Source organism: Typopeltis vanoorti, chromosome 2, assembly GCF_054136105.1.
Source record: "Typopeltis vanoorti isolate ZY-2024b chromosome 2, IOZ_Tvanoo_1.0, whole genome shotgun sequence".
Taxonomy (NCBI): domain Eukaryota; kingdom Metazoa; phylum Arthropoda; class Arachnida; order Uropygi; family Thelyphonidae; genus Typopeltis; species Typopeltis vanoorti.
In genome coordinates, this window is record NC_143550.1 from 52,709,203 (window position 1) to 52,722,126 (window position 12,924).

General features: G+C 37.5%; 1 protein-coding gene across 1 annotated transcript in view; it reads left to right on the top strand.

Moving 5' to 3' along the window:
• Nucleotides 1-12,924, top strand: part of LOC150109011 (uncharacterized) — a 143,517-nt gene that overhangs the window by 94,602 nt on the left and 35,991 nt on the right. Inside the window, exon 7 of the mRNA XM_090401469.1 lies at nt 5,534-5,746. Coding sequence (XP_090257595.1) covers nt 5,534-5,746 — 213 coding nt within the window. The remainder of the gene's footprint in view (nt 1-5,533; nt 5,747-12,924) is intronic.

Sequence of the window (12,924 nt, forward strand, 5' to 3'; positions counted from 1 at the left end):
ATTAAGACCCCTCTAATTTCAGCTGTCTGTAGTTGCCTCTGTGGCTTTTTACATGGTGGGTGGTTGGACCATGGAATGCATTGCCTGATTGGTTGGTGAGTGCATGAACAGTGAACAAATGGAATGGTGTGATTGACTTCATGGTGTCTAAAATGGGCCTCATATAATGAATATTGCAACTTTGGAGATCGAAAATAATAGTAATAGTTTTCAATCCTTTATTCTAAAAATCACCTTAATTATTGATTTCTTACTCATGATGTTTGATTTTCTACGATCCAACACCAAAGAAGCAAAATCAATTTCCTTAATGGCATTAATGTTTATGACCAAATCTAGTTTCTCTTTTCTAAATTCCACTGACTGCAAGCTAGAAGAGATGTTGAAGTTCATTACAGCAAATGATTTATCACAAATCATCCTCTTACCTGCTAAGATAACTTCCTCAATTTAATCAACATTGGTGATTTCATTTTATTATTATTATTATTATTATTACGGGCGACTCCAGGGAGTCCTTAGACTCATCGAGGGAGGCCCTAAACATCATGTCTTCACGACTATACGACATTTTCACAGTATCTATCATACCTTGCCTTAAACTCACTCATTGTCCTAGCACTCACAACAGACTCTGGCAGCTTATTCCACTCATTTACCACTCTAAAAGTAAAGAACCCAGCTCTAACACCCCTGCTAACCACACTCTTGCCCAGCTTCCATAGGTGTCCCCTAGTTTTCTCACCACCAGTCCTGATCTCAAAAATATCCTCTGAGTTAATCCTATAGAAATCCTTTAGTAATTTGAATGTCTCAATCATACCTCCCCTTTTCCGCCTATCAACTAATTTCTGCAACCCACAAATCTTCAACCTGTTCTCATATGGTTCATTCCATAGACCTGCTATCATCTTAGTCACTTGCCTCTGGATCCTTTCCACCTCCTCCCCATCGAGAAGGAACCTAGGTGACCAAATCTGGGCACAGTAGTCGAGATGAGGTCTTATTAAGGCTCAGTACAGAGGTACAATAACTTGCTTGTTTCTGCTCATCAAGGTATTTTTCAACAACCAAGTGAGTTGATGAGCTGATTTAGCTACTTTTGCTATGTGCCCCCCCTAAACTTCAGCTCCCTACCACCAACACTCCCAAGTCCCTGGACTCATCAATCTCCTGGAATACAGTTCCACCAATGTGGTATACTGCTGCTAATCTTTTCACCCCAAAATGCATAACCTTACATTTTGTCACATTAGATTGACATCCATTCTCCTTAGCCCAGAACTCCGATCTATCCAAGTCGTCCTGCAAGATTTTGACATCTTCTGCATTCACTATTTCCCTACCCAACTTTGCATCATCAGTGAACAAATGAACTGTTCCTCTTAGATCCTTCCCTATATCGTTAATGAACAAATTAAACAGCAGTGGTCCAAGAACAGAACCCTGCGGCACACCACTAGTCACAGGCCGTCTTTTGGACTCAACTCCTGAATAAACTACTCTTTGATATCTCTCCCTCAACCACCCACCTATCCATTTCATGAATCCTATATCCATTCCCATATGTTGTAGTTTACGGATTAGAATTCCATGTGGTATCCTGTCAAATGCCTTTGCCAGGTCCAGCAGTATCACTATAAACCCATTACCCTTATCCAGTTCAGCCGTCACCATGTTATAAAACTTAAGCAAGTTACTGAGGCATGATCTACCCTTCACAAAGCCATGCTGTCCCCCATACAGTATCTCATTTTCATCAATCCATTCCTGTATTTTTCCCTTGACTACTTTCTCCAACACCTTGACAACGACTCCTGATATGCTGATCGGTCAGTAATTTGCAACCGTAGTTGGATCCTCCTTTATACAGTGGAACTATTTTCCCCTCTTTCCACGCCTTCGAGACTAAACCAGACCCAAGACTCAGATTAAACAACATGGTCAAGGGCACTGATAATTCTTTAGCCGCTTCATGCAAGACCCGTGCCAGTATACCATCCAATCCCACAGAGATATTCACATTAAGGTTCTGTAATAGACTATTCACCTCCACTTCATTCATCACAATTCCCATATAAACTAATGGTTTCTTAATTTTTTCAATGTCGCCACCTGGATGATATACTTTTGCGAAGTGCTCGCTCAGTAACTCCACTATATCGACTGATTCAGTGACCTCCTTACTATCGTCATTCCTTAAAATCATTTTGCCGTGTACAGTTTTTTTCTTGCTTGCAGCATACTGAAAGAACTGTTTGGGATTCTTTTTGGCTTGCATAGCTAGTTTCCCGCTTTTGCTTTTTTTACCACACTCGTTATCTTTCTGTCCTGCACTTTATACCGTTCGTGTGCCTGCAGGTCACCTCTTTCTTTAAATTCCCTCCACAGTTGTTTCTTTTTTTTTGCAGCTCAGGCTTAATGGTGTTATTCATCCATTTAACCCCTACTTGTTTTACTATTCGGACCCTGGGTATACAATCAGCCATAACCTCCTGCAAATGCTCCTTGACCACTTCCCATGCTCTATTGACATCCAGCCCTTGCAGTTGTACATGCCATGGCACTGATCCAAGCAATCTCCTAAGCTTGTCATACTTGCCAGCACGGTAATTCCGCATATACCCTGTCTTAATCGTAAATTCCACACCTTTAGCCATCTCCCAGGTCAAGACCTTATGATCACTCTCACCAGTAGGTGGCAATATGGTCATATTCATTACAGTGAAATTCTCAGATGCTGTTGCCAGGTCAAGCATTCTTACACCTCTAGTATTTTCAATTACATTCAATTACATCTCCTTCCAATCAATGTTACCATAGTTGAAATCCCCCATAATAATTACCCTCCTTCCACTCGTTTCATCAATTTGTTTATGCATACTATCTCCACCATCTATTCTATCACCTGGTCTATAGCAGCACCCAAACTGTATGTTTTATTCTGCCAGTCTCAATCTCACACCAAATAGCCTCAAACGAGCTCTTTTCACTATCCTGTGATACAACTTCAATTCTCCTTGGCTGCAGTTCATCAGCTATCATCAATAACATCCCTCCCCCCATTTTATTCTCTCTGTCCCTCCTAAACACACTATAACCTACACATTCTATCCCACTAACTATATCATCTTCTGTCAGCCATGTTTCACTAATGCCAATAACCTGTGGCCAGGAAGAGAAAATCAAGGCAAAAAATTCTTCCTTCTTGTTCCTGATACTCCTGGCATTAGTATACATGAAATGCAGTGATCCCTTTGTCCCAGCCCCTATCTTGATGCATTATTCTAACTATCCCATTCTGGTTTTTTGTCCTTAGTACTGGCTCGGGTACATCATATACATTCTTACACGCAACTGTCTCACTGATGTCCACATATCCACTCCCCTCCCCCTCCTTGGTAGTTCTACTCTCCCTGGTTCTGCACATCCATTTTCACTTCATTCAGCAACACTTTTTCCAGTCTCCGCACACCAAATGCATTCAAATGCAGGCCATCCATCTTGTATAAATCCTTTCACCCATCAAACTCATTCCACACATCCACGAATTCCACACCACACCACACCATCTGCATAACCTGCACATAATGTCATTTGCGATTATGGCTCTCCTTCTAAACTCCTCTCTGTCATACCATGGCAACAGACTCACCATTCTAACTCTGTCACTCTTTTCTTTCACTACCTTTAACAATACTTTCAATTCATTTGTACCCACCACAGCTATCAATTCTTTCACCCTCTGTTTTTGCACTCTAATACTCTCACTTACATCCTTAAATTTTGCACCCGGTAGGTTTGATTTAGTTAAACTCCCATCTATCACTCCTGTTAATGAGTCACCATACAACACTCTTTCCTTCATTTCAGAAACTCTCCCACTCTTACACTTATTTTTCTTTTCGCTTATTTTAAACCATTTATTACTCCAAATATATATAGAGGTTAACTTTTCTCTTGGAACTTTGATGCTACAATACCTTCAACTTCTTTTCTTTGATTAGATTACTGTTTCTACTCTCCTAACCCAAATATTGTGCTGGTTGACGTATCAGAATTATTTCTGATGGAATGAAGGCCTTTATTCAAAACTTCTGCATATTTTTCAAATCTTTGCTTTCCAACAAATGCACAAAAGCTGTCCAAGAAATAGTTCAGTTGTTACAAGTGGCTGTTTTTTATTATTATTATTATTATTATTCGTGACACCTCCAAGGAGTCCGAAGACTCATCGCGGGAGGATACCAACAACTGTCTCAACCACTACGCCGAACCTCTGCTACGAATCATCTCCATCAACGCCATCTACCACCCACCTCCACCACTACCACAACTAGTATTTTTTGTCTGTAAATTGTGTGTGTTCTGAAGTGCCGATTTGTCTGTATTTTTTTTTCTTTTTTTTCTTTTTCAGAAGCTGATTTGAGTTTTTGTTTTACAAAACTCAGACTTCATTTTGGTATACACTGGAGTTCAGAGCAACTTGCAAAACTCAACAAACTTGACTTGGAAAGACTCAAATGCAGAAAACTTGCTTCTTATAGACATGCCAGCCATGCCTTTTTGGGTCTGTTGGAAAGGCCATTGGACAGAAATTGCAGGGCAGTGCAGTGGGTGAGAGGAAAAACAAGGCATTATTCCTGGAAGTGGTATAAGGATGATGTGATGATAATCTAGTTGGGCAAGTAGATAGCACCTCTTGTCACCAAATAATACTATCTGCAGGTGTAAATCTCTCTCTGAGATATAGATGTTCACTAGAAACTATTTGCATTGCTTCTGTAAGACCATCAGCCTGCTTATTGGAGGCCTGAAATACTATGAAAAGTATTGTGTTTGCTCTCTCTAAATCAAGATTTCCATATTATCAAACATTATTGTACTGCACTGTCTGATAGGTTTACAACCTTTCATATGTGGTATTGACATTATTATTTTTTTTTAAAAAATGTGGGGGGGGGGGGGGAGTGAGAATAGATGGAGCATTGCCAGACCAGATAACAAGTATTATCATAATCCAATTCAAAGTGGGTTATGATAAAAAAAAAATGTGCTTAGAATGAAATACTTCTGTGATTAGCTAGTCCAATAATAATCTGTGATATAATAATCAAAATAACTGACTGTTATTATAAGTGCTTTTTATGAGTTGCATATTTTCTGAGCAGTCAATCTAACAAAACATATCAAGAATTTATGCTTCATGTCCATATTATTTTGATGGAATTCAAATGTTATTTCACTTTCAGTTTCATTGGAATCCAAATGTTATTTCAATTTCAATATAAAAATCGCATTCATGTATTTATTAATGTGTAAACAGCACAGATGATATGGTGGTTAAAACTGGCCTGAGAGCAAATGCAATCAACAGACATCACACACTATAGGAATAAGGGCCTCATTCTTGGTTTTGGCTCTGAATACTTGCGTGGTGTAGTGTGTGTGTGTGTGGGTGGGCCTGCATGTAAGAAGAGTAAATGATGATGGCATTGTCACTGAATAAACTTTTTTAACTTCTTTCCTACAGGTTGTGATTCTGGATTTGGTCACGAACTTGCAAAGCAACTTGACCAGTTGGGTTTTAAGGTTTTTGCTTGCTGTTTGGACAGTGTTGGTAGTGGAGCAAAAGCACTTAGATCTGCCTGCTCTAAAAATCTCTCACTTCTTACACTGGATGTTACAAAGGAGGATGATATACAGAACATTTACAAAACAGTTAAACAGGAACTTGATGGAAGAGGTGAGTAGTACTTAAGTAGATATCATTTAAATTTGATTATAAACATGGTTAATGATTGATTAAAGGAATGGGTTTATTAATCATTGAAATTATAATAATTATACAAAAATACTGACTAGTTTTAATATAATGGAAGAGTAGTTTCTTTAGAATGGTAGAATAAGTAAGGTATTACAACTTAAATATGAATTTTTTTAAAAAAACTCAGATGAATTGTCATTGTATTAACAATGAAAACTACAAGCCACAAATATTCTCTTCTAATATTTAATCACTGCTTACTGATTATGAAAAGATAGGCAGAGTAATCAGAATTGTGGCTGATGTATTTGCAGAATGATTTGAATATGCTGGAATTGTGGGCATGTGAAAATGGCTCAGTTCAATGTTAGTAAATGTAAAGTTCTGCATTTTTGTGCAGTGAGATATCAATGTTATATTATATTGGTGTCATTATTATTATTATTATTATTATTACCCAAGACCCCATGGAGTCAAAGACTCATCTAGGAGGTCCTTTTATCAAACACACAGCTCATCATACCATGCTTTAAACACATTAAAATTCTCTGCAGACACCACACTCTCAGGCAAGGCATTCCAATCATTCACAACTCTGCATGAAAAAACTTGCTTCTCACTCCCCTACTCACACCCTCATCATACAGCTTCCAGGAATGACCTCTGGTTCTCCTCTGATCTCCCACTATTTTGTGTAGAAGCTCTCCAGCATTGATTTTATAACAATCCCTTTAGGTCTCTATCATATCTCCCCTCCTCACCAGACCCTGCAAGTTGCATCTTCTTAATCTTTCCTCATACTTTAACATTCCAGAGGTTAGAAACTACTTTAGTCATTTGCCTCTGGACCCTTTCCAACATCTCTTCATCCTTCTGAAAACCTGGTGACCAAATCTGGGCACAATAATCCATGTGTGGCCTAATCGAAGCGTTATACAATGGAACAAGAATCTCCCTACTTCTACAAGTCAGCATTGCAACATTGAACTCATATCCCCATTCCCGTGCCCAATCACTCAAATTATTCAAGTCTTCTTGTAAGGCCACAACATCTTCTCTACTCTTCATGGTTTGTCCCAACTTCACTTCATCTGCAAACAACTGAATATCTCCATCCAAATCTTCACCAATATCATTAATATACAAGTTAAACAGCAATGGCCTTAAAACAGACCAGTGAGGCACACCACTAGTAACTTTCCTTTTTCTGGATATCGCTCCCCCATACACAACTTGTTAATACCTATCAGATAGCCAGTCTCCAATCCAATGCACCAATCTAATATCCAATCCCTCCACTCCAGTTTGACTATCAACTTATCATGTGGTAATCTATCAAAAGCCTTTGCAAAATCTAAGTATATTACTGTGTATCCTTCTCCTCTGTCCATGGAAGCAGTCACCTTATTGTAATAAGTAAGAAGATTACTAAAACATGACCTCCCTTTAGAAATCCATGCTGTCCATCAAAGATAATACCATTGTTATCAACTCAATTCTGGCTCTTAGTTCTCACAAGCTTCTCCAACAACTTAACTACAACACCTGACTCGCAGGCAGGCCTATAGTTTGATGCTTGAGTTCTATTACCTCTTTTATGAAGTGGTACAATCTTGCCCTCCTTCCACTCCTTAGGCACTTGACCAAGTGCAAGACTCATATTAAAAAAATATGTCAAGGCTGGCGTCAACTCCTTGGCACATTCCTTCAGAATACGTGGTGATATATTATCAAGTCCCACAGCCTTATTTATATCTAGTTTGTCCAACTCCACCTCTTGCTCACTCTCAGTCAGTCTTTCTTCTCCATCATCAACTGCTCTCAATCTCTCCATGAAGTCACATTCACAAGATTGAAAGACCTTTATGAACTGCTCATTAAGTATCTCCATCACACCTTCTGCAACTGCTGTCTTTATACCATTTTCTCCAATCAATGTCATCCTTCCATAATCATTCTTTCTTTTGTCTAGAAGAAATTATGCTAGAAGAAACTGATCAGGTTAAGGATCTTGGAATTTTATTAGGTAGGAAAGTGAAGATCAAGGGCCATATAAGCAAAGATTGCACATACAACTTAGAGATAATTGCAATGCTGAAATGAACCTTTACATATAAGGATAAGGAAGTCATTTTCCTCTTTACAGGCTTTGATATTGCCTCACTTGAACTATTGTGCACATCTCTGGCTTCCTGGTTTCCTTGGTGATAATGATACAGTGGAAAGAGGGCGCAAAGGAGTGTGTTAAAGATGATATCAGGATTGTGGAATACAGATTATGAAGACAGATTGAGAATTTTTGACTGTAAACACTAGCAAACAGAAGAGAGTGGGGGGGGGGATAATATGATTGAGACTTACAACCTTCTGACAGGGTCACACAGGATGGTAATGGATGGAATTTTTCATTTTATGAAAGATGGATGAAGGACGAAATGGCACCTTGGAAGTTGAAAAAGGATATTGTGAAGAAGGAGGAGGAGGAGCTAGAGTTTTCTCTCATAGAGTGATGCATGATTGAAATGAACTGCCATGGAATGTTTTGGGTGTAAATAGTGTGAATGAATTCTAGAACAGGTATGACAACTGGTGCGGGTAGCATGTGTCCTCCCTCGATGAGTCCTTGACTACATTGAGTTCTGTCTCTCTCCTAATAATCTTAATACATTTTTTTTTTTTACAACCTTTTATCCATTCATATTTATAAGAATTATATTCATTGAACAATCTGTTTTGTTTATAATCACTATAATAATTTAAAAAAGGGATCCAGTACTCTATTTTTTAATAATTTCTCTATTTTCCACCCTGACTATGTTATATATCTCCTATGGATTGCTCCCAAGAACTGGGATCCCTGCAACAAGAAGGGTTCAGAGAGAAAACCATTCACACCCACATTTTCCTGAGTTTTTTTAGTGTTTGTATGTTTCTCACTAAGTTCACTGACCTCTGACTTTTCCAAAGCAATCATACAAAATGAACAGTCATTATATACTATAAGTAGTATACAAAATAAATTGCATCCTTAGATATTTTGGAATAGGAATCACTCTCCTTAAATGCAATGTACTGATCTCTTTGTTGCAGAAAAGTATGATACCAAAGAGATTTTAACTTCCTAAAAAAACAAACCTTGGTCATAAATACATAGCAGAAATTGCTGTACACTATCCAGCTACCACTTTTCAGAGAAGTTGTAAATGTGTGAGTTCTGAAGGACTTTTTTTTTTTCCCCAGATCACTAAAAACCACAGTAAGAGAGAGAGAGAAAATACATGATGCTTTACCAGATAGATGCACAGAGTCTCTGAAATAAAATATTTAAAGCCCATCACCCTGCCAAAGATCCCATAAGTCTGGTTCTGTTGAACATGAAACACTGGCAAAATTCCTGCCATCAGTCAGTTCTTTAAAATTCTTTGAGAACATTTTGTAATCTGAGTTATCATCATCTCGCCTTCGCACAGTCAAAAAAGACTGTACGGAGTTCCTCACTATCAAGCACAATGTTAGTCAAACTGCATTTTAAGCTGATTTACTATTTCTTATACTTAGTACACTCTCAGGCAATGCATTCCTCTTACCTACTGCTTTACAAACAAAACACCTACTCCTCATCCTTGCTCATTTCTTCTTATACAATTTCACAGGATGGCAACTACAAATCCCCTGCAAAGCTTATTAGCTTTGCAGGGGATTTGTAGTGGTGAGTACCTGTTGAATTTCTGCTCAGAACATGGACTAGGTATTACTAACACCATGTTCCAATATGAAAATGTGTGCAAATTCACATGGAGAGAAGATGCAAAAAATAAGAAAAGTAAAGTCTCAATGATATGTTTTCCCACTAGTTCAGGACAGAGTACAAAGGTGGTCTGGAAGTTCTTGACCTCAACTATAGATGGCAACACCATCAGCAAGTTTTTTTTTAATAAGTTGGTACATCTGTCATAAGCATCCATGTGAAATTACAAATCATTCTATGAAGTAGTTTGTTTTATACAGCTGCCTGAAGCAAAGTGTTGTCTGTATCCCTTGAAATGGATAAAATTGAGTATCGTGAGGTTATAAAAATTCTTTGTAAAAGAAGGTTTAATGCCAAAAGAAATTCATTCGAAGATCATTAAAGTTTATGGGCTCTTCTCCTTCCTTTTCAACAAATAAGAAATGGGCTGCTGAGTTTAAACGTGGTCATACCAGCCTTGAAGGTGATCCACATGAAGGACGTCCAAAAAGTGTAACCACACCAGAAATCATTGATCAAGTGCACAATATGGTATTGGATGACCGGCAAGTCAAAGTGCGTGAAATTGCTGAGACTATACGCATTTCAAAAGAATGTGTAGGATATATTTTGCATGAAGAATTGCAAATGAAAAAGCTTTGGGCAAGATAGGTGTTGCGCTTGCTCACATCAGATCAAAAACGCATTCACATGAAAATCTCTGAACAGTGCTTAGAGCATTTTACCAAGAATAAAACTGATTTTGTGCATCGATTGATTACTATGGATGAGACTTGGATTCACCATTACACACCAGAATCCAAACAGCAGTCAAAATTGGATCTGAATGACTAGACAGAAGCCAGTTGTTCAGCGCCAAAGAAGATAAAGTCAGTTCTATCAGCATGAAAGGTCATGGCATCAGTGTTTTGGGATGCTAAAGGCATTTTGTTTATTAATTATCTTGAAAAGGATAAAACAATAACTGGGGAATATTATTTCGATCTTTTAACCAGACTAGATGAAAAAATTTATGAGAAAAGACCTGGTTTGTAGAAGAAAAAAAATTTTTTTTCATCAGGACAATGAACTTGCCCACAAAGGTGTTTTGGCAATGGGGAAATTAAGGGATCTGCACTATGAATTGTTGGAACATCCACCCTATTCCCCAGATTTGGCTCCCTCTGACTTCTGTCTCCTCCCCAAAATAAAACTCTTCCTCGCTGGTCAGTGTTTCTCTTTGAATCAAGAGGTGATTGCAGCTGTAGAGGGGGTATTTTACAGATCTTACTGAGAACCGCTACAGGGATGGGATAATGATGCTGCTGCATCGCTGGAATAAATGTATTAGTCTCAAGGGAGATTATGTTGAAAAATAAAAATAATTTTGAAATTATAAATTTATTTTTTCATTGTTAGGCCGAGAACTTTTCAGACTACCATCGTAAATGGAGGATTTGAAATTTGGAAGTGATCACCATTTAGTTTTGAGCAGGATAAAATTAAATTTCATATTGAAAAGACGAGTGTATAAGAACATTTTAAAATGAATCAAAGTTGAGCAGCTTTGAGATATGAACTGTACACTAAAATACATAAACATTATTCAAGAAAAAATGAAAGATATTGGAAATAAGAGCCAAACCTTGGAAGTTGGCAAATTGATTGATTCAGTATCTGCAAGTATAGCAAAATCAGAATTCCATGGTGCACTCAGAAAGTTAAAGAACCAATGAAGGAAAAGTAGAAAGCATATTGAAAGTTCCTTTCAAGTGAGCGTTCCTGGTAAAATTTATGGAAGTATAAATCCTTCTTAATGATTAAGAAGGATTGTGGAAAGGAAGCTTGGTGGAGAACAAGCTCGATTCAGGCAAAATATAGATTGTCAGATTCAGATTTTCATTTTAGGACAAATAGTTGAGAAATCACGGGAATATAACAAGGATCTGTATAAATATGAAAAAATATTCATAAGAATGTTTTTTCATATTTATATTCTGTAAGAATATGAAACATTTTTTGAAAATGGGTCAATCAGATAGAAAGGGTGACATGAAAGTAGAGTTACAAGAGTTGAATTAAGAGCTAAATTTGATTTAAATTTAACTTTCAAAAAAGAAATAATGAAAAAAGAAAAGATCTAAATGAAGAGATGAAACATGTTTTGTTACTTTAAGTGATGACTGAAGTCTGCCTTTATTTCCTTAGGGTAGCCTTCATCCAGTGTTGGTAACTAGTAAGAGCATATGGGCACTAAATAGAACTGTTCCATTTCATTATGGGAGAATTCAATGAATGGAGTTTCTACTAAATTAAAAGGTGAATGATAAGGAGCCCTTCTTAAATTTTAAATGGGAAAAAAGAATATAGAGGTGTCATACATTTATTTCACTGGACTCTATTCAGTGAAAAAGATGTTTGGTAAATTTTTGGAATGCTTTAATGTTATGGCATAACTTGCTGTTTCTTTGTTGAGTCTCAGGTGTTATAATGCTCCTATGCCATTGCTATATATTACTCCTGGCATTAAATGGTACTGTGCCTATCTGTAATATTTAATTATTATTATTATTATTATATGACACCTCCAGGGAATCCAATGCCTCATCGAGGGAGGGCACCTACTGCACAATTCTCCACCTCCACCAATGCACCATCCACAACTACCATTACCTACACCAATGGTAGCCATCTACCGCCAACCACCAACACTGTTATTTTCACAGACAATCACAGTATGCTACAGTAATATTTGTATATATTTTTTATATCGACTCCAGACATAAATGGTTGTAAAACCTATCACCGAGATGATATCACTGAGATGTTATAGGTTTTACAACCATTTATGTCTGGAGTCTACAATCCTCCATTTTCTTTTAACATGTCCAAAAACACAACCACTTGTGTTCATTCACACCTGATTCAGCTGCAAACTTATCACAGCAACTTCTTGTCCTCTTCCGTTCCATCAATCTCTTTAGAACATCCTTCTTTACATTGTTTTTTTCTGAGGACTACGACTTCCAGTTGGTCAAGAATTATATTCAAGAGATCTGTTCTTTCTCCTTGATAAAAGAAAATGGAGGCGTGTAGTGTTATTTTGTAAGCCAGTTCAGCAGAACAGTGCCCATGAAAATACCAATAGAAAAAGCATAAGGCAGAAAGTGTCTATAAGGAAGTGATTGGAATGCATTTGTGAGTAGTCATCTTTTAACTGGATTGCCCTTTCCTAGGACACATCAGGCATTTTTGGGGAAGGTTTTCAGTCAGTACTCCAGATATGAGAGCAGTATTCTATAGTTAGATGGATTTGGGATTTATGTAGTGTAAGCAATTATACGAGTGAAAAGTAGTGTTTTAATCATAAAAGGATGTCAAATTCTTTTTTTTTTTTCAGAGGGCAGAAACTGTGAAAGTTGTTTCTCTG